Source organism: Zootoca vivipara, chromosome 17 (assembly GCF_963506605.1).
Source record: "Zootoca vivipara chromosome 17, rZooViv1.1, whole genome shotgun sequence".
Lineage (NCBI taxonomy): Eukaryota > Metazoa > Chordata > Lepidosauria > Squamata > Lacertidae > Zootoca > Zootoca vivipara.
The window spans coordinates 7,771,923-7,796,856 of NC_083292.1; the positions used below are offsets into that span (position 1 = coordinate 7,771,923).

Genomic DNA, 24,934 nt, shown 5'->3' on the forward strand with positions numbered 1-24,934 from the left:
AACACAGGCCTGCCCCTTGCCATTTGAACTCCACAACAACCCCGTGAGGTTGATTATGCTGAAAAGCAATGACTTCATGGCTGGGTGGGGATTTGAACCCCGATCTCCCAGGCCCTACTGCAATATTCTAACCACTACGCTGCACTGTCTGCCTCATTTCAGACAGATGCCAATTTACTATCTTTTCCCAATCCTTTGAAGACTTTCCTCTTTCAACGCCTTCTGAGTAGATATTTTTGGTTTGCTCAGTAATCCGAACTGGTACCTGCAATGGATTTGAATTGATTTTATATGCGTTATTGATGTTGCCTTTTTAAAACTGTTCTCATCTCTATAATTAGCTTTTAATTGGTTTTTATCTATTTAAATGCTCTGCATGTGTTTTTAGTACACTGTAAATCACTTTGAGGTGCCTCTTGGGAAGAGAATCACAAATCAAATAAATGAAATGAAATGGAAAATAATAATAAGGGAACCAATATGTAGTTGCTTTGTTTGCTGGAGAGGAGTGGGTCCTATTCCCATTATGCTCAAGGGAAGAGTTGTAGCTGAGTGGCAGAACATCTCCTTTGAATGCAGAAGGTCCCAGGCTCAAATCTTGGTGTCTCCAGATAGGGTTTGTTTATTTATTTATTCCCGTTATTTCCCACCTTTCCTCCAAAGAGCTCAAGGTGGCACATGTGGCTCTCCCTCTCCCCACTTTGCCCCCACAACAACCCTGTGAGGTAGGTTAGGCTGAGAGACAGGGGCTGGCCAATGGTCAACCAGTGAGCTTCAAGGCTGGAGTGGCGGATTCGAACCCCGGTTTCCCAGGTTTCAGTCTGACATTCTAACTACTCTACCACAATGCCTTAAATCCTGGGAAGCTGCTGATGGTCAGTGTAGACAATACTTGAACTAGATGAACTCAGTGATCAGACTTTGTATTAGACCAGGCACCCCCAAACTTCGGCCCTCCAGATGTTTTGGACTACAATTCCCATCATCCTTGACCACTGGTCCTGTTAGCTAGGGATCATGGGAGTTGTAGGCCAAAACATCGGGAGGGCCGCAGTTTGGGGATGCCTGTATTAGACACTCCCTGCGTCCCTGTGGAAGACATCTTCAAAGCAGTTCTTGATATTGTGTTTTCTTGACAGGTTTTGATGTCCTGGCCCAAGCATCGCATTATTGGCCCCTGGAGGCTGTGGAAGGAATCCATGAGTTGCGAGACGCGAATGGAGGTAGATCGAAGAACGGTGATTCCCACTCCCTTTAGAGTGACTTAAATCTTTATGAAATTCAGAGTGTAAGAATGCAAGGTTGAGAAACATTGGCTTTGTGGGGTACCCACTTGTGTCTGTCGAATGTTTTGAACCCAAATGACCTTTTCTGTTGGCATTTCAAACCACAGACTCCATTGATCTTTGATGGGGGAAGAGGCGGGCTGGTGACCCACATAGAACTAAGCTTTCAAAGACAATATTGGTGGGTGGGGCAACCTCATGAGCCAAACTGAAACATTGATGATGGGTTCGCAGGGGCAATGATAACCAGCTGTGTTGTGTGTGCTTAAAAATTACCGTACTCTTGTGCTTGGTGCAATACCAAGTGGTGCCCCCATCACATGGAAACCACATGGGATAAAGCTATGCATTATTAACACAGTATGGGGGTATTTGGGGGGGGGTTGTCTCTGTGGGGTAAAGCATGTTTGCCCCATGTCTGAAAGTGGTCTTCCTCCACCCCCCAATCCCAAGAAGGCTTTTGTTCATGCTGTCACTTAGATCCTTCACTGAAACTCATTTGTGTTTGTGGACAGTGGTTGGATTTTTTTTGTGTGTGTTATGTAAATATAGGCACAAAGCATGCTGTTTGCCTTCTGATGATGCCCCCTATGGTCCATGTTTGGATTCAGAATGTAAGCACCCTAGGCTGGTTCACAAATGCATGGGAATCGCACTTGACTTGGTCACCCCATCATGAGATTTATCCAGCGTTTAGGCTGGTCCACAGAAGCAGGAATAGCAACGAGGGAGGCTTGGACAGAACCACTTTTGACTTCAGGGTGCAAGTGTGTGTTGAATGCTCATAAAAAGATGCATGTCAGGGAGAAGTGTGTCCTGGTCTAAACCTTCTCTCCAGACATGCTAGTTTTCTGTGTGGAGTCGTTCACCCAACACATACAATGTGTAGTGTTCAGTCATCTTTCACCACCACCACCACCACATGAAGTGGTACAGATCAGAAGTCCTTTGACCACTTCATCTCCCATTAAGACTGAACCTTAAAGGTGGCAGGGGAATATATGAATAGGGACCCCCACCCTCTCCAATGAAATGTATTGATTCTGTGACAACTTCCCATCCCATCTAAAACTTTTCTTTATGTCAACTGATCATCTGTGATGGCTCATTCAGACATGCAACAAGTTACCCTTTGATCCAATGAACAATGAGCATGCAGCGTTCGAAATTCGCTTGGCTCCAGGCGCATTTTGCACCTGGCTATCAGCCACTTTGCCACCAAGTGAAGATGCCCAGGTGTCAGGGTGGCACCTGACATCTCCACCATCTGGAGGTACATGCCTGGGGACCCTTGGATCTTGACTGACTAGCAACACATTCTTTGGAATTCTAGCTGTGATATTTTACCTGCACAATCGGAACAAATTTCAGGAACCAAAAAGTCATCTTGAAAAATACAACTTTCATCAAGCTCTCTGCCCCCCCCCCAAATGGCAGCCAGGCATTCCGTTTTGGCAACTGTAACCCTGGTTTAAGGAGTCATTTGGCGCCTAGCTTACATATCTGAGTTTCTAACACTGCGAAGCATGCATATGTGAACCAGGACTAAGGTTGCAAAACCCACACATGCCTCACACAGGAGCAAGTGCCATTGAACTCAGCAGGCCTTACTTCTGAGTAGACAGTAATAAGATGGGGCTGTATGTATTGTTTGGGTTGTGTAATGTCATAACAGCAGGGATCCTGCTTGGACATGGATGGGGAACCTGTGGCTTACTGGGAACTGTTGCTGGGCTACAGCTCTCGCCATCCTTGACCATTGACCTTACTGTTTGGGGCTGATGGGAGCTGTAGTCCAATAGCATCCAGCTGCCACCTGGCTCTCCAGCCCTGTCCTAGAAGTTCTCCTTTCATTGGCTGTCGCAGCAGCAAAATTACTGCTTTGATATCACTCTCTGATTACATGGATTTCTTCCTTCGGTAAACCAGAGAGTCTTTCAGGTATTATTTACTTGTACCCACCCAACTCAGACTTCGCATCTGCCATAAGTTCCATGCAGTTGTGTTTTTTCACTCCATGTTTCCCGCTCATCAATCCTCAGAGCGTCATAAGCTTGCATTTCATGTTAATCCATTTCATTTGTTGAAATCTTTGTGTGGCTGTAAATCCAGTTCTGTATCTCTCAATTGGCTATAGCTATTTGCTATGAAATCAGTGGAGTCTGGGTCCATTGGTGCCAGTGGGGCACTGCCCCACCAACCTCGCTGTGCCCTTGTCCTCCTGTCTTCCTACTTACAACCAGACCATAGGGTGCCTCTGGTGGCTGTGAGCCTCCTCTGCCTTGCTCTTGGTGTTGCCTTTGTGGAACTCAACAGAGGATGGGAGTGAAAGCAGACTTAACTGGCTCTGGCTGTCATTGGATCTGACTTCACCTGCTGCGGTCCTCCAGTCTCACCAGTCTTGATAAGAATCGGCCTCCACTGATCTACATGGGAGTTCCCGAGTCAAGCGCCAGTACCATTCTCTCTCTGATCTTTGAGCTGCGAGTGCCATTGCTTATTTAGCCCAAATGGCACCACCCATCCACACAAATGAGGTGTTGGTTGCCTTTGGGGGGGAAACACCAAAGTTTTTAGAACTTTGTTCAGTGTTGTCTGCACCGATTGGCAGACAATTGGGGTTTCAGGCAGGGGTCTTTCTGAGGCCTATCTAGAGATCATAGAATCCTAGAATTGTAGAGTTGGAAGGGACCCCAATTCTCATCTATTCCAACTCCCTGTAATGCAGGAATCTCAACACGTGGTCTCCCATCCAATTTGAAACCATACCGGATCCTGCTTAGCTTTGAAAATGTGCTAGCCGTTTTATTGCTGCACCACTATGTGGCAGGGGTTGGACCTGGAAGGCGTTTTATCATTTAGGTCAGATCCCAACCATACATATAAATCATGCTTATACCACTTTAACAGCCGTGGGGAATCCATGTGGAAACTGCGGCTTGTCGAGGGTGCTTGGAATTTATTTGTTAATTTAATTCATACCATACCCCGCTCTTCCTCCTAAAGGAGCCCCGGGGCAACAAATATACAAGTGGTATGACATCTTAAAAACAATTCCAATACAGATGCAGGCTGTGAAAGAACGCTGCTTGTTGGAATGGTAGGTTTGTGAGTTCAGCACCCTTAGCAAACGACTGGTCCTAGGATTCTTTGGGGGAAAGCCTTGACTGTTAAAGTGGCATAAGAGTACTTTAAATGTACAGTGTGGAAACGACCTGAGATACTGCCCCTACCCCTCCCCAAAAGATGAGCTTGCATGATAAGTGATGAGGGAGTCAGCTTAGCATGGCAGACCTGGAGAGGCTATGGTGGGTGGGTGAGGAACTGGCCATCATGCCTTTTCATTTCTTAATCAGATCCCCCCCCAATTCCAAAAAACCCAAGCACCTCTTTCTTTAATTAGAGGCTGCCCTGTGACAAAACATAAGACTTGTTCTGTGTCCCTCTCCCCACCCGCCCACCCCCAGAAAAAGAAGGTCTTAGGTAGGGCAAAGCCACACTCTGGGGGGGGGGGTTAGAATGTGTTCAGCAGCAGATGGGCTGGGCTGGGCTGGAAGTGCTTATCTGACTTCCTGGCAGGTGAGTTGCCATTCCTTACCAGAAGGGCGAGGCAACAGGGCAGGTGGTGCAGGGCAAATGCATCAATGGAACCAATCCAGTGTGCCTGCCAGTACATTAGCACCGCGACACCCTCCATGCCACCTCCCCTTCTCTCTCCTGGTAAGCAGTTCTGCCCCACCAAGCCATCTGCTGCTGAATGTGCTCACTGTCCATACCTACCAAGTTCCTGTGGGAGAAATAAGGGACTGGACCGGAAGTAGCAGACCGGAAGTAGCGCTGCCGCCATTTTGGAACTGGGCGGAGCATGCTCAGAAGCGACTTTTGATGCTTCTTTGCCCAGTTCCAAAATGGCCGCCGCGCCAGAAGTCGCACTGCAGCCATTTTGGAACTGGGCAGAGCTGCATCAAAGGTCACTTCTGAGCATGCTCCGCCCAGTTCCAAAATGGCCGCCGCGCCAGAAGTCGCACTGCAGCCATTTTGGAACTGGGCAGAGCTGCATCAAAGGTCACTTCTGAGCATGCTCCGCCCAGTTCCAAAATGGCCGCCGCGCCAGAATAAACCGGAAAAAAACAAAAAAATCCGTTTTTTCAGCTGAGAACAACTAGGAAAACGGGGGTTTCCCCGGGGAGTACGGGAGACTTGGCAGCTATGTCACTGTCCCCAATCTGGTACAATCCCCTGGGAGGAGCTTTCAGTACTTTACTGTTCACCCCCCACATTGAGAGATACAGACTGGCTGATTCATATTCATCTTGCATTTATTCATTGTGTTGCGTTTCTCTCTCTTTTTTTTTGTCTTTTGTCGTTCCACCCAGCTTTAAGATTCCACAACTTCACTGTGCTTCCTTCCCATAATTCTACTTTTGTATATACCAATGATTCTGCCTACTCTAACTTCTCTGCAACTGTAGGTGAGGATTCAGTATGATTCTTCCGCATTTGTCACTCTCGGGCCATTCTGAATAATGCTGTGAGCTAGACGTGGTTTTAAAGCAGGCACCGTTTTTGTTTAAAAATTATTTTAAATCTGTATGGTTTTAGATGGAAATTCTCCCTCTCAAAACAGAGTATAAAGGAGTCTCTTTGTGGTATGCAAGTTCAGTAAATGATACTCTAGTAGGTCCAGGGGAGACAAAACAGGATGATGATTAGGTCTAACCAAGGGTTGTGGCCTTAACTCTGGTTACAATATCAAAACTACTGTGAAACCATGGTTTGCTAAGCTGCATTCTGCTGCCTTGGAAACCATCTACTGCAGGCATGTCAAACCTGCGGCCCTCCAGATGTTTTGGCCTACAACTCCCATGATCCCTAGCTAGCAGGACCAGTGGTTGGGGAAGATGGGAATTGTAGTCCAAAACATCTGGAGGGCCGCAGGTTTGACATGCCTGATCTACTGTATACTTCAACTTGCATCTACTGTATACCATCTCCTTGTCACCTCAAAAAGAAGAGAAAGCAGAGAGACCAAAGAAGTGTGAATGCACACGGAAGCTCATACCAGGCACCCCCAAACTGTGGCCCTCCAGATGTTTTGGCCTACAACTCCCATGATCCCTAGCTAGCAGGACAAGTGGTCAGGGAAGATGGGAATTGTAGTCCAAAACATCTGGAGGGCCAAAGTTTGGAGATGCCTGGCTCATACCAATGACAAACTTAGATAATCTCTAAGGTGCTACTGGAAGGAATTTTTTAAATTTTGTTTCGACTATGGCAGACCATCAAGGCTACCTACCTGTAACTTGCATTAACCATGGTTAGCTTAGTGCACATGTAGCACTTAACCACGGTAAATGAAAACCTCCTTCAAGCCATGGTTTTACATTGCGCTTCACAGATAACTATGGCTCATGAATTGCAATGTAATGTTTAAGGGCCCTTATTGGCCATGCCAGTTGCAGGGGGCAGAAGCTGAGAGACAGCAGAGCCCCCAGCCATACCTTGTGAGTCCCCCAGAAATGAGTCTGGGGGTGCCTGAGTGCAATGGTTAGAAGCACTGGATTGGTTCAGTGGGAGAGCTCTCCTTCACCAATACCCTTCCATCTGGGTATGCTCCTAGTGTGGGGAAGGCAGAACCATAGCTCCACCCCACCCAGCAGGCTGCTATTAGAACTCAGGAGACAGGAGGCTTCCACCTTCCTCCGCATCTCAGAACAAAGTGAGAGACTGGCTACCCACTTTCTTAAGACCCCATCTGCACCATGCCTTTAAAACAGTACCGCACCACTTGAAACAGTCATGGCTTCCTCCAAAGGATCCTGGAAACCGTCTTTTGTTTTGAGAGTTGTTAGGAGGCCCTCTTATATCCCTAACCAGTTCTACAGTTCCCAGGGTAGTTTAATAACTAGAGCCTCCTTGCAGGGACCCCTGGTTATTTTAGCTCTGGGAGGGCAAAAGAGGGTCTCTCTCAGCGCCCTTAACAAACCATGTTTCCCATGATTCTCTGAGGAATGACACGAGTGTTTAAAGTGATAGACCCCTAGGTGCACTATACATTTAGAGCAGTGCGCTAAGTCTTCTGCAATGTATGGAGTACTCGGGGGAGGGTCTGGAATAGCATTGAGAGGATGCAAAGGGGTGAGATGGATTGCAGGGGTCATTGGGTCTGAGGCCCCGTAGAGATGGGGATGAGGGGTGAGGAATAGGATGAAAGCTATTTAAAATTGCCTGAGTTGTATCCCTAGGCTGTTTGAATGGACAAGGCTATTAAAAATAGATAAATGTATCATTTAAACAATTTCTCCCCCCTTTGGTAGATATTGTAGAGGGAATAGTGAACAAAGGTATCTGCGTCCCAGCTGTTAAAGGAATGACCTTCCTCCTTTTTGGAAGCTCTCAGAACTCTTGCATTGTTAACCCGGAATTCTGTGAACCTGAAGGTTAGTACAAAGCCACAGTCTTCATTGTCTCCATTCTATTCCTTTATTGCATCACACTTTTCCCAGAGAAAGGGAGGAGGGTCCTGCAACACCCTCCTTTTGAGGTTTAATTATGTGTATTTTCCTGCAACTTCCCATTTTAATTTAAAAAAGAAAAAGAAAATCCAGATTATTTGCCTGGGAAACGCAAATACAAATTTATCAAAATTACTGGTGCAGTTTTCTTGCTGGAATTTAAGTATGGGCTTCTAAAAAGAGGAAAAAGAAAGAGAAAGAGAAAGAAGATGACTGCTACCAGAAATTCCCCAAGCAAATTCCCCAAGGAGTTTGTCATGAAGGACTGTGTTTTAGAGACATCTTTCCTGTATTTTAATATCCTTCTCTTGACTCATATCTCAGAGCACTATCACAGCTGAGCACACCCCCTTAGGACTGCATTAGATCTCTCAAGTTATAAGTATTGCTGGTTAGGATCAATATTTGGCTTGAATCTCTCTAAGGATCTATGGTAAGTTTATTCTGGTCAGCAATCAATCCGGGAGAACAATCCCCAAAAAATTCACTTCAAGAATGTCATTAACACTTTAAAGAAAAAAGAAAGAAAAGAATCAATTGGTGTCCCATGATTTCTTTTGGAGTCTAGCATACAGGTGTCTCCATTTTAACCTCATAGCAACCTCTTGAGGTGGATTAAGCTATGATAGAGGCAGACAACCAACATAATTGGTTGGCAGCATGCTGGCGGTGGGCAGAGTCACAGCCTCTCTGTTAGTGTGCTTTGCATGCATGCATGCACGCACACACGCACGCACACACACACACGTGCGCGCACACACACTGTCCCTTCTAGTTGTTCTGAAACGACCTAAGTCCTGTTCATGCGTTCTGCTCATGTGTAAACCCCACATGCAAGTGGGGGTGAGAGTGCTGAGATCCACCTCTTGTGCCACCATCCTTGATGCCCACCATATCATGAAATGTGACTGGGTGATGTGGGGCTCCCAGTGGCTTCCCACATGATCTAGAACCCCAATCTTGCAGTGTTCCGGAAGGCGAGGAACCAAAGAGCTGTTGGTTCCAACCAGGGCAAAGGAGGCAGCAGACCAATGGATTCAGCCTGTGCAACCCATCCTTCCCACCCATTTTCCTGAAATGATGCTTTTGCATCTAATCTTGACAGGCCAAAGGGATTTGTTTGCTGTTATAGGCACATTTTGTTGTGTGTACAGTATAACGAATATTCTCCAGGGTTGCCAGACTCAATAGAGGACAGGACTTCTGTGCCTTTAATTGCCCTGCTCTCTTTTGAGTGTGGAAACCTTAAAGAGAAACCAGCAGATCCTTTGTTTAATTTCCAAGCTGGTTTCTCTTTAAGGTTTCCAGACTCAAAAAGGAGCAAAGCAATTAAAGGCACAGAGGTCCTGTCCTCTATTGAGTGCCAGACTCTAATATTCTCCTACACACACAAGCACACCATTTGGGAAATAAAAACCTCTCTGTCTGCAACGTTCATTCTCTAATGACGAGGATAATATAAGGCTCTGGATAAATGTTTATCATGCCATCACTGGCTTTTCCAGGGCTCACAAGATCTTTAAGGTATTCAAACACTGCATTGTGTGATGAGTAACAATGGTACGAAAAAGGAGATGGGGAAACACACCTATATAAATGTCAGGGAGAAACTATGGTGGAAGAACATTTCAGAAGTGGTAGGAAGTTCAAGCCTACAGCTGAACTGTGAGTCATACCTGAAACTTTGGTATGTTTGTGGCAAACAGGGCAACCCTGAACTGGGCTGGGGTCTTGATGCAACACCCCAAATGTCCCTCAAAGGAGCCCCCATGCTGCTTCTCCTGCATCCATTCAATGCCTCCTGCTCCACAAGAGTTGAACAGGTGACCTCACCTGGCTCATCAACATCAAACTAAGGTAGCTACAACCCATCACAGCTGGCTTGACTGAATACCATGCAGCCTGACATCATTGCCAACCCAGTCAGTGGGTGGACAAATAAATAATAATAATAATAATAATAATAATTAATTGGTTGTCAGACTCAATAGTGAACAGGACTTCTGTGCCTTTAATTGCCCTGCTCTCTTTTGAGTCTGGAAACCTTAAAGAGAAACCAGCAGACCCTTTGTTTAATTTCCAAGCAAAGGGTCTGCTGGTTTCTCTTTAAGGTTTCCAGACTCAAAAGAGAGCGGGGCAATTAAATGCACAGAAGTCCTGTCCTCTATCGAGTCTGGCAACCCTATTATTATTATTATTATTATTGCCAACCTCAGACAGGTGGGCAGAACACAGCCTGAACTACTCTGCCCATTTCAAAAGAAGATGCTTGGGTGTCTATCAATCATGCTTAGGACCGTAGCCTTTTTTTAAAAAAATTTTCCAGTGTGGAATGTAGCTGCAATTTGTATGTGACAAGGATCCTGGCAAGTAGCTCCAGGAATCTAGCAATGTGTGAGGGTGAACTCCTTGTCTGGAGTGCACAAAAACTCCCCCTCCTCTAGGGATTGGGGGGGGGATTTTATTCATCTTGCATTTATATGCATATCTAGCTTATCTGAGCATTCTGAAACATGTATGCATACAGTTGTTATTCAAAATGTGCATATTGCATTTACCTGAATTTTGCAATGCAGTTCTCGAATCAAACAGTGTTTACAAAAATGGATATTTTAGGGGGAAGTGTGCATGAAAAGGAATATATTAGTGGGAGAAACCCTACAAAAATGCACTGTATCAGGAGAAATTGCTTACCTGAATGTGTACAGTAATAAAAACTGCATACAAAACCCGGCTACCTACCTGTAACTGCATACAAAAATGTGCTTATTAGGAGAAAGTCACACTAAAATGACGAAGAATTTTTAGGAGGATTTTAAAAAAGAAAAGAAAAGAAAACTGCTGCAGAAATGCAGAGGAATGAATTGAAACATTGGGGAAATGAAAAACTGAAAGAACTGAAATTGACAGATCCACCAATTCCTACGAAATGGACTGATTCACCCGTCCCTCCTTGTCCCCACCCCTCCTACTGACAGTGACTGACATTTAGATGGCTTTGGCAAAAGGGAAGAGACGTTTTCACAAAACTCAACTCTTAGTCAAACTTAGAGCTGAAATTCCTGGAGAACGGGGAGGACCACAACTGTAGCTCAGCTTGGCAACCTTCCATTCTGAGCCTGACGACATGCTTCCCTCCACCAACAGAAATACCAAACTCAGCAGGCCTAAAATAATAATCAACAATGCTAGCAAAACCACACATTTTCCCCTTGCGGAAAGGACTGGAGCAGAATGCAGGGAATATCAGCAAGCGGACGTTTGCCTGGTGGATGCAGCCCTCGTCCCTTGGTCCAGGAAAGGGTTGCAGAGGGAACCCTTGAGAGATTGCCTTGTCCCTCATGCACCCAGTAGATTGCTGTGGTCTGTGGCAAAGTTTCTCCTGCAAGTTCCGAAGAGCGCAAAAGCCACAGCAACTCAGAGCAGGGCTTTTAACATGGCTGTCCCTAGCTCAGTCGGTAAAGCCCGAGACTCTTAATCTCAGGGTCGTGGGTTTGAGCCCCACATTGGGCAAAAGATTCCTGCATTGCAAGGGGTTGGACTAGATTAACCTTATGGTCCCCTTCCAATTATATATTTCCTTGGAATAGAGTCTTTGTCCACTATTTGCTCTTTCTGGAAAGAATTGAAGGCATTTGTGTTCTGAGAAGCTTCCGCAGCTTTGAATGGGCCTTTGCCATGAGTATCTATGTTTCATTTTTCCTAGTTTAGTTTTAAATGTATCTGCAGCGCTTTGTGTGCTTTATTCATTTATTGCTTTTCAAAATGATACATTGCCTTGAGACTCTTCTATATAAGGTGATGAATGAATTGATGATGACCCCAGAACTCATCTTGATCCAATATGGTACCTCCCAAATGCATTGGACTATAGATCTCATGATCCTTGACCTCTGGCTGTGCTGACTGGGGCTCATTTTCATGACAACCTTTATTATTAATTATTATTATTATTATTATTATTATTATTATTATTATTATTATTCTGGTTTGGAAATGTGAAAATCTGAATTTAAGACTGGAAAAATGAGAAACTGGGAGAAACCGAAATGGATCGATTGGGCCATCCTGATGTGACACATGCAGCTCTATGCTGCTGCTCTCTGCCCCTCCCTCCCCAGCATCTGCTGCCTTAGGTGGCTGCCTCCCTCTACCCAACGACAGGGATGGCCCTGCTTCATCCCCAAGCTGAGTTTTCCTTTGGGGAAAGGCAACAGGGGAACAGGCGGCGCAGGGCTCCGAGTGGAAGCACGACTGAGGCGTGCCCTGCTCAAGGAGGGCCGCACCCACCTCTGTTCTGATGAACTTCAGTTCCATGTCTATCTTCTCACAGACCATTCATGTTCTTTTTGCCATTTTTTTTAGGTGTAACCTTCTCTTTTTTCTGGAAGACTCAGGAGCAGCAGACAAAGCCACCTCCTGCATATGGCGACCAGGTACTTTCCAGTGGATTTAAAGTCTACTTCAGTGAAAGCAAAGGGTCTATAGAGCTCTTTAACCACCAGACTTCAAAGAAGTGGGAAGCTGATTTCATTCCGCCAGGTAAATTTGGATTTTTCAGCTCTGTATGGATTCATTGAAATTTAGTGATAAACCATAGCTAATGTATCTTTACATTAAAAGGTCACATTCAAAGGGTCTTAAAAGGCGAAGTATTCTGCCTTTACAGCTGCCTAGCAAAGAAGAGAGTATTGAAAGTATAGATCCTTTCCTCCCCATTGCACTGTGATGGAGAAAAGCTACATCCCTTGAACTTCTCCCTTCCATTATGCAGCTATTATTGGGGATGTCTGCGCTTAAGTTTGCCACAATTCTGCATTGAGAAAAGCTGGGTTCTGTAGCCTGCCAGAATTGCATAAAGGATGCCAAGTTGAATGCTTATCTGCACAATTCTAGTTCCACTAATCGTGAGGTGGAGCAGTGGCGTACTGAAACCTCACTATCCTGAGCACTAGAAATCTTACTCAGCTTCTGAGAATTCACCAGGCAGTGTCATACAGGCTAGAAACTTAGGGTTGCATCCAACGTTAGTTTGACTCAGAGCAGACCCATTGGAATTGACTAATGTAAGTCCATTAATTCCTCCTGGTGAATTATCTAGGAAAGACAAAATAGACTGCTTCTTCACATAATGAATTGCGTCATTTAATTACTCATTGATACCTATTGTGATAGCCTCTAGTTTGGATGGCTTTAAAGGGGGGTGGGGATAGACAAACATGGTACTATATTGAGAAAATGTATTCCCCTCCCCCCATTAAATGCATAGCAGTTACGATTTGCAGACAACCTACACAATCGCATTAGTAGAGGGAAATGAATTTGAGTAGTCCCATTCATGGAGGGTAATGCTATCAATGGCTACTAGTCATGAGAGCAATCTACTACCCTGAAGACCAGATATCTACAGGTCTCAGAATACCAGTCACTGGGGAACAACAGGGGGCGAGGGCTCTTGTCCTCATACCTTACTTATGGGCTTTGCATAGCCATCTGGTTGGGCACTGTGGGAAACAGATTGCTGTAGGGATTTTGGGCTGACCCACCAAGGCTCTTCTTGCATTCTTAAATGGGTTTATAGAGTTAAGGTGTCTGCACTAGCTTTCTGTGCTTTTCATTCAGGTCCCCAATGGACTCATGTTCTGTTTACCTGGAAATCTGAAGATGGCTTGAAAGTCTATGTCAATGGAACCTTAAATACCACTGATCCAAAGGGGACACTTTTCTACAGCTACGATGACTCCAATTCAAACATGTTGACAGGGTCAGAGGGTGACCAGGCTAAGCGTTACGTCAATGGGGCTTTTGATGAATTTATCATATGGGAAAGAGTGCTCACGGCCAATGAGATTGAGCAGTATTTTACTGCTGCTGTAGGTAAGTGAAAATGGTGCTTTTTTTTCTTTCTAGAAAGGATTGCATGCAATCCAGAAGAGATGTACCTAGGGTTGCCAGACTCAATAGAGGACAGGACTTCTGTGCCTTTAATTGCCCTGCTCTCTTTTGAGTCTGTAAACCTTAAGAGAAACCAGCAGACCCTTTGCTTGGAAATTAAACAAAGGGTCTGCTGGTTTCTCTTTAAGGTTTACAGACTCAAAAGAGAGCAGGGCAATTAAAGGCACAGAAGTCCTGTCCTCTATTGAGTCTGGCAACCCTAGATGTACCAATGTTCTCTATGACCTTGCAGCGGAAGTCTCTTCCCCATTAACTAGGGCTTTGCAAACTCTAGACAAAGTGAGAATGTTGCATGTTGCAAAATGATAATGAGTGCATGTTGAATGCAAATCCACAGCATGGTACCCTCTGGAAATTTTGGACTCAAACTCTCACCAGATATCAATCAATCAATCAATCAATCAAACCAACCAACCAGTTCAGCCAGCGTGATTGACCCTCAGGGATGATGGGAGTCATATTACAATAATTTCTGGAAGGCACCAAGTTGGGGTGGGCTGCCATAGATCGTTTCATTGCCGATAAAGCACCAAACTTTAAGATTGACAAGAGGTGATTGCCACCTCCAAAGTGGAAAAGAGAAGGCACCCGTATTGATCATACAGTACTTACATGGTATTTTTATGATTTTTATTCATGGGACAGATAACATACATCAGGTCAGGCCAGTGGAGGCTGGTTCATTAGAGTGGATAAGGAGCTCTCCCATCAACTCTAGTCTCTCAGCTAGCCCACACCTGCCTGTTTGCTTGCTTACAACTTACATACTTGTCAATTGTCCTGGAAAAAAGGGATCATCCTGTGTTTTTTTTCCTGTGAGTGGACAGTGTCCAAAAAGGCTGCCACAATCTCGTGTGATTTCGGGCACAGCACCCAAAACACAGGTTTTGGGGTCCTGTGACCAGAAAAAAACACTTTTGGGGGAGCCATGATCTTGTGTGGGGCACTTGACTCACATGGGAGTGCAGACCCAGAAGATGGTGTTCCAGATCTAGGCTGCTGCATTGTGTTGGAAGGTACGCAACTGGTCCCCAGAGGTGGAATTGCTTGTCAGTTTCCTCCTGCTTAGCTTCAGGGTTGCTTGCTTAGAATGTAGGAGGGAGGAGGGTGGGGGCAACATTTGGACTCATTGTCCTTGGCTCTGGTTCTGCTTGCTGTTTGGGCTTCCTGCATTCCATCCCACCAGCCCCAGTGGGCACCAGCTGCCACTGGGTCAGGGTATTTATCCATCCAGCCCCGTATTGTCTACCTTAACTGGCAGTGTCTCTCCAGGGTGTCTCAGGAAAGAAGTTCATTCCCATTATCTGCCGCAGGCTGCTTTTAAATGGAGATGCCGCCCGGTATTGAACCTGGGACCATCTGCATGCAAAGCGTCACTGTGGTTCTGAGCTATGGTCTCATCCCTTAGGAGATTATGTTTAAAAGACTGTGCCAGGAAAATGCTTCCTAGAACAGTTGGTTTGCCTGCGCAGGTATTTACAGATGACTTTTAATACTAGTTGATTCAACAGAAAGAACTGGATTACCTACATGTATCATTGCTTACATAACTCCCTCAAATACCACTCGATGCTTTTATTACACCCCCCCCGTTTTCTCCTCTCACAATCCCCACTCCTTTTAATTCCACACTCCAAGTTTACCCACGGTTGTACCTTACACAGTGTGTTGTTCAGAAATAAAGAACCGGCGGGGTGGGGGGTGGGGGAGAGAACGGGACCCAATGCTTCTTCTTTTTTAAAAATAAGGGAGTGCAGAAGAGAATTTGCACCAGTGGAATGCGGGGAGGGGTTGGTGTCGGGAGTTGACAGTGCTCCCTCCTGAGCAGGCTTCCTCAAACTCGGCCCTCCAGATGTTTTGATATTACAATTCCCATCACCCCTGACCACTGGTCCTGCTAGCTAGGGATCATGGGAGTTGTAGGCCAGAAACATCTGGAGGGCCGAGTTTGAAGAAGCCTGCTCTGAGGAATGAAGTGCATTGGTTGTGGAAGGCCAAATTAGGTGAGACCCCCAACCACACGATACGTTGTCATGGAAGCTTTTCTTGCAGTGTGAGCAGCAGGTTTCAGGTTGGGGAAGTGGATCAGGACCACACCAGAGGGGCAAATGCCTGAAGACTCCCTCCCCACTACCCATAGGAAGCTGCCCTAGTCAGACGCATGGGCCATCTCTCTCAGCATTGTTTACACTCACTCACAGCTGATCTCCAGGACTCCAGACTTTGGGATATTCCCAACCCTTTCTGGAGATACCAAGGATTGAACCCAAAACTTTCTGCACAAAAGCCAGATGTCCCTGGGAGGCTTGCCTGGTGCTGTTGTTACACACCCTTAGGTGCCAAGCAAAAACATTCCTCTTCTACCAGGCCTTTGGTTAATTAAACAATTGATGGCCTTAAAAAAAGGGGGGGGGAGGTATTGTTTTTGTTTGTTTCCATGGTATATATTTTTGTGTTTCTGAATTGTATACCACCCATATATGCCAAGTCTCCTGCTGAAAAATGTGGGATCAGCAGTGGCGCAGCAGCGGAAGTCGCTTCTACACATGTCTGGACATGCGTAGAAGCAACTTCCGGTGCCGCGCTACCCATGTATGGGCACCAGAAATCGGGCAGCGCCAGTACCCACAATGGAGCCTCCCTGGCAGGTAAGAAATCAGAGGGATTTATGGGATTTTTTTCAATCTGGGCTGCCAGCGGGAAACGGTTCAAAATACGGGGGTTTCCCACGAAAAATGGGAGACTTGGCAGCTATGATACCACCCTGTGATCCTCAGCTGAAGGACAGTATAGAAACTTGATATATTATCAGAATAATAACTCAGTACCCCATCCACATTTGAACTGGAGACCCCACAACTAAGGTACCATTTAAGCTTTGAAAGCCATTATCACAATGGCTCATTGTGTGAAGGGCGTATTGTGTGTAGTTTGTCCCTGATTTACAAACTGCAGTGTGCAGGGAGCCAGCTAAAAGGGGGGGGCACATTTGAAGAATTGAATGCTCAAAGTAGAGGAAGCTCTCTTGAAGATACCTGGGTAGCTAAGATGCCCTGTTTGCATTGCCCATCTGTTTATTCTGCATGTTAAGGAGGGCAGGCAGGCAGGCAGGCAGGCAGCACTTTCAAGCTGGGACAATATTTGCAGGATTGTGTTAGGTTGTTTTGAGTTTTCTCTCCCCCAACCCCCGTCCAATCTTACATCAGGTACTGCAGCGATTTTAAGGCACAGGAGCAATTTATATCTAATATTTTCTTTCGTTTCTAGGTGACCAGTCATTGTTTTCTTCAGCAGCTCCATGGGGATGGCAGGGAACTGCAACCCTTCCGATGGTAAGCACATTCCTGGATCTCTTTTCTTCGAGCTGCATATAGGGAAAGGGATTGACTGTTAAACCACTCTGGAAATTGTAGCTCTGGGAGGGGAACAGGGGACTCCTGACAACTCTCAGCACCATGATGAAGCTGCAGCTCCCAGGGTGTTTTGGCGGAAAAGGTGACTGTGCAGATCAGGGCCATAGCTGTCAACTTCCAGGTTGGAAAATAAGGGATTAGCAGCCTCACCCAGTGGTGCGGCCGGAAATCAGTTCTGCGCATGTCCAGACATGTGCAGAAGCGACTTCCGGTGCCGGCTCTGCCCGATTTCCGGTGCCCAGACATGGGCAGAGCGGCACCGGAAATCGGTTCTGCGCATGTCCAGACATGCGCAGAAGCGACTTCTGGTGCCGGGCTGCCCATGTCCGCATGTCTTTTGTCCAATAAGGCCAATCAAGTACCTTATTTGCTGCTCTGTCATGAATTTCTTCACCACTTTCGATGTGTGACAGGGAGCTAGGTCCTGCTGCAATATCCCAGTTACCTCTTTTCCAGCTCTGGAATAACTCTCTTTTGTAGAACCTCAATATATTGTGGTGAACACATCATTCCTTCTATTGGCTGCAGGCTTCCGACACCATAATAACTGAAGCATACCCAAAACATCTTCTTTTGTGGATGCTTAACAGACTGATCGATGTGGCATAGAAAACATGCTTTGTTTCAATTAATTTGCACAGGGGTGTGTGTGTGTGTGTGTGTGTGTGTGTGTGTGTGTGTGTGTGTGTGTGTATCAGAGATGTCCAACCAGTGATCTACTGGTAGATCCCTGGCTGATCCTGATAGATTATGGGATCCTTATCGTGTACAAAAAGTTATAGGGGAAAAGCTAAAAAAACCTTTGTGCAATCCTCCCCAAAAAAGCTCAACAACTCTGGGCACTTCTCTCCTAAAAAAAGCTAAACAATTCTGGGCAATCCACCCACCCCACCCCATGCACGCTCCTCCTCTCTCCAATGACAATGGGTAGATCACTGCCAGTTTATATATATATATATGTACACACACACACACATACATATACTGGGAGTAGATCACAGTCTCTTGGGAGTTGGATATGGATATATATATATATGGAGAATAAAATAGCTGGAAGCAAAGTTTTCAGCTTCTAACTCCCAGCACAAGTACGTCTGTTGCTAGAGCGATCGCTTTGGCTGCTTTCCCTTCCATCAGAATTCGGCTTTCACCCCGCAAGTCTAAAAATGAACATGACCAAAAACTAATGGGATTTTGATGCAGCTGTTATCAAGCATGTTTAGCCTGAATGGGAAGGAAAGCAATTTCCACTCAGTATGTGGGTGAAACGTGTCTGATGTGTGTTTTGTTTTGTTTTCCTTAAAAGCTTTCCCGCTTACTGCTTGCTAGTTGTCAGGATTGTTTCACTGCGTTGAGCTGCAATTTAACAGGCTGAAATCCGCGGTAAAAGGTTCTTCTCGTTGTGCCGGCATGTGCTCAGACTAAATTCCACCACTGCTCCTCAAAACATTTTGGAGGGTCTTTCTGTGGTGTGGCATGTAATGGAAAATTTTAGGGGGAAAGCCATGGTAGCTAAACAGAGCCTCCATACCCTGTGATGGACCCCCAGGGTTAGCCAACTTAACCTGCATGCACTACTTGTGAGTACCTGGAGACATTTGGCTGGTCACTCCTGGAAACTGATTGCTAGGCTGGGTAGACCATCGTTCTTGACTATTAAGCTTTTATTCATTACAGTCTTGCAGCATCATAAAGCAGTCTTCTATACACAGCATACAGGGGTACATTCAGGGGAGAAGCCATGACCTCTTCATACCCCTACCAACTAAAGTCAACCATGCCTCTTTATACTACCTGGCAATGGATCCATTAGGCAACACCCCATGTCTCATGATGCCTAGTCATCGCATGCTGCTGAGTCAGCATTCCCAATTAGCACAGAGTGTTTAACTCATTGATACCCACAACACTCCGACAGGCCACGTTGACTGGGCCTGATGGGAGCTGGAGGGCCACACACACAAACCACACATCCTCCTCCTTCCTTCTTGGCAAGCAAGGGGAGGAGCAATTTTACCTCTGTAGAGTAAACTAGTTTCTGCACACACCCTTCTCTGTCTTCCATCCAGGCAGGCAAGAATTTAATGGCACATTTCAGCCAGGGACAAAACACTCAAAGGGGAGTGGCCTGTGGGGATGGGGTGGTGTGGCTTGGGAAGAGTCTCAAGGGCCATATAGAGAGTCTCAGAGGGCCACATATGGCTCTTGAGACTGAGACTTCCCAACCTTGTTGTACAGTTGGGTTGTGAAGAGCTCCCACAGTAAAGATGAAGAGCTTCCGCAGGATCAGAATGGCGAAAGTTTTGGACATTGGGGGCTGGGACAGAGGAGAAAGGTTGTGATGTGGGAAGATCAGGGCAGGGAGAAAATTGCAGCAGCAAAATGACCCATGAAAACATATTTCCATCATTTTTGTGTGTGTTTAACTCGGAAGCTTCATTGAGAGCCCTTTCAGGGGCCAAAAAGTGAGATGGAAAGTTTCTGAAATAATAATAATAAATACCGGTACCTTATTTTTCTGTCTATAAGATGCCCCCATGTATAAGACGCTCCCTATTTTTTGGGACTCAGATTTAAGAAAATGGGGGGAGATGGCCTAGAGTATAAGATGCCCCCTAATTTTAGACATTATTTTTTAAGGAAAAAAACCTAGTCTTATACATGGAAAAATATTCTCTAAATTTATCTCTCTAAGATTCCGATGTTAGAGTAGATATCCACCACTTCTAACCATTTTGGGTTGTAGTATTCAGAAGGTCTTATGTTGAACAAAAACAACCATTCATTTCAATGAGCTAGGGAGATGAGGAGCAGAAAGTGCTAATATGTGCTTTTTGTGTCACCCTTTTAGCTGTCCAGAAATGCATACCAGCCCATAATAATTAACCTTACAGAGGAGAGAGGAAACTTTCACCGGCCATATACCATGTTGGACTATTTAGGAAACATTTCCCATGCCTTACCCAACGAGTCACTTACGGCAAATACGGCCTTCAACCTTACTGAGGTAAATTTTCTTCATTTCTTCAACTTAATGAGGTACTTTACCAATTGACTGAGGTGAATCTCCTTCACCTGTTAGTGAATTTATTGAAGTAAATTCCCTTCATCTCTCCATCTCTTTATTAAACAAATAAGGCAGTTTGTAGAGTTGGCCATAGGGGACGGGACTGAGGCAATGCCTGTACACTGAAAACAATGTTGTGGGGATAGAATGACAAGGTGGCAAGTACCTCAAACTTGTTTGATTAATGTACCCTTTATTTGCAAGTATTCCCCTCTAATATAATTAGTTTTTGCTTCATTTCTACGGATATATGCATTTTTGTGCACACGGTTTGGGTGGAGAACAAACTATGGAGAAGAGCACATAAGGAGAGCTAAATTTCGTTTAGAAGTACAGTACACCTAAAGATAACCGTGTTCCGTTTTGCTTATTGGTTTGAGAAGTGCGAACTAGCTGGTTTCTCGCTAAAAGGCAAACAAAATTGAGTTCCTCTCCCCTGCCCCATCTTTACTCACAGGCCATTTGGCACTTGCTACGGATCAGAGAGAATTTGTGCTGACTTCCCTGGATTTTTCTGCTCTAGCCCCATTATGTAGCTGAGCTAAAGGGCTTCTGCGCTCCCTCTTTGCTTTGTGCACTATGGGCAGCAATGCCTGGAGGATTTTGAGCTTGACAGAGTCGAGAAGTTGCTCTCTGCTAACAAAACTCTGGCACTGATTTCAGAAGCAGGCGGATTATTCCCCTTTTAGCACTGCTGGGCTGGAGCTCTGGCTGTGACAGTAATCAGCTGTGATTTTGACAGTGATTGTCCTGCTAAACCCATGGGTAGCAGATACACAGATTGTTTGCTCAGAAAAAAAGGAAAATAAAATGCATATTAGCCCCCCTCTCTTCCATTTTTTGGGGTCTACCTATTGAATTTTATTCTCAGATGGCCAGAGTGGATGTAATATTATTCATGTGATTGAGCTTTGAATCCTGAATTGCAGGGGGTTGGACTAGATGACCCCTGGGGTCTTTCTATGGTTCTGTGTCTTTAGCCACTGTGTGGGATGTGGGGGGGGGAAGAGCCAGATTGTGGCATAGGAGGAGGGGTGCTTTTATACTTTTATTTATTACAGTCATACCTCGGTTTAAGTACGCCTCGGTTTGAGTATTTTCAGTTTAAGTACTCCGCGGACCTGTCTGGAACGGATTAATCCACTTTCCATTACTTTCAATGGGAAAGTTCGCTTCAGATTAAGTACGCTTCAGGTTAAGTACGGACTTCCGGAACCAATTACACTCATACCTCGGGTTAAGTACGCTTCAGTTGAACGGTTTGGGTGGAGAACAAACTATGGAGTTGAACCATCACTTTTGTCTGCTACTCTGCTTCCCCCCCCTCCAACTTCCAGTCCAAAACACCTGCTCTACCGCTAAGCTACAGCTAATGAAAACATGTTCTGCAGTGGAAAGGTATAAACCAACTGAATTAATGCAGCGTTGAAATGGGAGAAGGAAACTGTGATAAACTTTTGCAGAGATGGGTCCCTTTCCTCTTCTATTGAAATAATTGCTGTAGATATCAGGTTATAAAGATCCTGTCTGGCAACTGGTGTTCTCATATATGTTCTCATACACACCTACACACACACACCACACACACACACACACACACACACACACACACACACACACACACACTACAAGCATTTCCCCTCTCCCGCCTTATCCCCTCCAAGGTTTAGTCAGCTTCAAACATTTTGCTTTTGTACATGGGTTTTAATACCTTGAGCATAATGCATAAATGGATGCAAATGTAATCGGAGTTTTATTGTCCTGTTAGTGTCCATAAATACCCTTCTGCCTTAAAATATCATTGTACAATATTTAATGAGCTAAGCAGCAGGCACATGTGGTTCTCTGTGAGATGCATGGATTTTGTGTCTATTATTTTAGAGTGAATATTCACCTGGGGTGCCCTGACTCAAATGCTATTTCCTGGGGGATGGAGGGGATGGGGGCAGAGGGTGTTGATATTGTAACAAAATGACCTGGGGTTTATTTATTTGCAGGTCTTCTTTAAAACTGTGGAAGGTGTGCTTTCGTTTCACGGCTGGAATGAAATGTCACAGGTAACGCCTTGCTACACATGAACTGCAAACCTGTAACCAACTTGCCACTTTTCTTGCCCCTAAGATTTTTTTTTTTTAAGTGATGTGGTAAAAGGGAACGGATGCTTCATTTGCTCACCTGTCCACTATATTTCTTCTCCAAACTGCCTCCCCCATTCTGCTTTTTCCTTTGTCCATGGGATTTGGACTATGTACTTAGTGTTGCAAGTGATATACATAGAACTTTGCTTGCTGGTGTTTGATCTGTGATGGCCCATGCACAATTGGGGCAGATGGACTAGTCCAGGCACCCCCAAACTGCGGCCCTCCAGATGTTTTGGCCTACAACTCCCATGATCCCTAGCTAACAGGACCAGTGGTCGGGGAAGATGGGAATTGTAGTCCAAAACATCTGGAGGGCCGAAGTTTGGGGATGCCTGGACTAGTCTATTTCTGATCCAAGGGTGCCAACTTGAAATTTTTTTTTGGGGGGGGCTCAGGTAAGCCCTGCCCCACATAACTGATCACATGATCCAGTGTGTGTGTGTGTGTGTGCGCGCGCGCGCGTGCACACACGCACGCACACGCACACACACAGAATTTGAATGGCGATTCCCATCATTGGGGGCTCAAATATTTTAGGGGGAGGTGAAGGATGTCAGTCTGCATTTCTTAGTGCAGAAACTATAGATCTAATGTGTGGAGATCTTTCCCATTCTGATTAATACAAGAGGATTCTAGAAGCTACTAGAAGCTTCTCTGTGTGAGAGAAGCAGGCAGAAGCTTCATGATTGTTTGGGTTATACCTTCTGGGAAGCTGGTTTGAACTAGTTCTCTTATCTCTTTCAATTAAGGTCATGCTGGATATAAATATAGGGCAGAAGGAGCCTGGGTTTTATTTTATTTCTCTTTAGATCTCTCTTCCTTCTGTTGTGCTGTTCTGTACATAGTTCACTTAGTGTTAAGTTTTAGTCTTGTTATAAGTTTATAAGTTTTGCAAGTGCTGCAACTGGATTTTTATGGACTGTGCCAATCCTGAATGTATTGGATTTGTGACCATTAAGCTACATTTGCCTTCAGTACAAGTAAAGCTCCGCTGGATGAAATATGGCCTCTGCTCTATTTAGGAAACTCTGCTACATGTTTAAGTTTTTCCTCCACACATATGACCTCAGCTCCTAGGAGTTGATTCCTATGTTCTTATCTGTATCATTTTTTAATTAGTTAATTCACAAATTAGGCTTAAATAATAATCATCATCATCATTAAACATTATTCCAAACCCTGAATTGAATTGGGGGTGAATCCAGGGTGGGTGGTCCCTAGATGGTCCTGGATCAGATTGGCCCAATCAGGCGCCAGGGTTGTAGCGTGGGAGTGGCAGAGGGCTTGTGACCCTAGCCACGGATTTTTGGCTTTTTCTTCCAAATAAACTTTTATTAAATTTTCCAGATAATCAAACAACAAAAACAATTTCCCCCCTACATTACATCTTATATTCACCAATGTCAAATCATTTCGCTCTGCCGAGCTGTGACTCGCAGTTCCTTTTTACCCACATGTTTAAAACCAGTTCGTAGGATTTATTTCAGTCCTTCAAGTGCCTTTAAACTTCTACAGTTCTCCATATAGTCAATAAATTTACTCCATTCCCTTTGGAACTTTGTCTCTTCCTGGTTACGGATCCCGCAGGTTAAACCAGCCATGGATTTTCGAGGGGGCACAAAGCATGCGCCCCCATGCAGGTGCCCCAAGCCTGGCCTGGCCCAGTACTCCTCTCCTGGCATCAGAGGAAGCAACACTTGGAGGAGCACCTGGATGGGGCACACTGGGGGCACAGCATGGGGGCTCCTGGTTTGCCCCTCCCAAGTGCTCCATCAACTGGTCTAGCTGCCACCTGTCTGGGTGGGAAGGTGCCACAGCGCAGCTGTGCTTGGCTCTGATGCAGTGTGGGGTCACTCCAGCAGTGTTGGCGGTGAGCACTGGGGTTCTACTGTGGGCTCCTTCACCCTCCGTGCCCTGATTCCCCAGTACATGCACCCCTCCGTTGCGTGCATGCCAGCACTGGGCACTGTGAGCTCATGCAATGCTGCTGCCATGGGCACCAGATCAGCACCCCAGATTATGGTAGGCTATGTGCAGCCCTATCTTCAACAAGGAGTGCTGGATCTCTCAGTCCCACATTTGACATAAGGTTCCCTTTGCTACTCCACACAATCATAACCGTGGCTCTTTTTTGGTTTGCTTCTCAGACAGTACCCATTGCTCAAGACTTAGTTGAAACAATTGACAGTGTGATGTTTCATGTGGGCCGCAATCTTGGAGGAAGCCCATCAGCCATAACAGTCGAAGGCACATCATCTGTGGCAGGTGAGGCTTATCTGGCACATGCACAGACACCTGTTCTGAAACTAGAATCTGGATAATTGCAATATGACATGTCTGTGTCTGCAGCTTTTCACTTGGTGACAAGGAACAGGAAGACATCCTCCCCTCTTTTAATCAGGGCTGGGGGAAAACTGCATCCATCACAAAAGAGTTTATACAGTGGATTGGAGGGAAGGAAGGAAGAATATTAACCAATGCCTTTTGATTCGGTTGCAGGTCTCCAAAAGTAGGTTTCTAATGGTTCTATGTTTCACATAGTTATTGCAATGATTAG

At 45.4% G+C, this 24,934-nt stretch overlaps 1 protein-coding gene across 2 annotated transcripts in view; it reads left to right on the forward strand.

The window, feature by feature from the left end:
- The window catches only part of ADGRD1 (adhesion G protein-coupled receptor D1), a 259,370-nt gene that overhangs the window by 12,282 nt on the left and 222,154 nt on the right, over positions 1-24,934 (forward strand). Inside the window, exons 3-11 of one of the 2 annotated variants that reach the window (XM_035097840.2) lie at positions 1,140-1,223; positions 5,663-5,758; positions 7,604-7,726; positions 12,167-12,343; positions 13,424-13,678; positions 17,024-17,088; positions 20,021-20,176; positions 22,234-22,293; positions 24,525-24,642. In XM_035097840.2, the coding sequence (XP_034953731.2) occupies positions 1,140-1,223; positions 5,663-5,758; positions 7,604-7,726; positions 12,167-12,343; positions 13,424-13,678; positions 17,024-17,088; positions 20,021-20,176; positions 22,234-22,293; positions 24,525-24,642 (1,134 nt within the window). The remainder of the gene's footprint in view (positions 1-1,139; positions 1,224-5,662; positions 5,759-7,603; positions 7,727-12,166; positions 12,344-13,423; positions 13,679-17,023; positions 17,089-20,020; positions 20,177-22,233; positions 22,294-24,524; positions 24,643-24,934) is intronic. The other variant, XM_035097838.2, reaches the window with a different exon arrangement.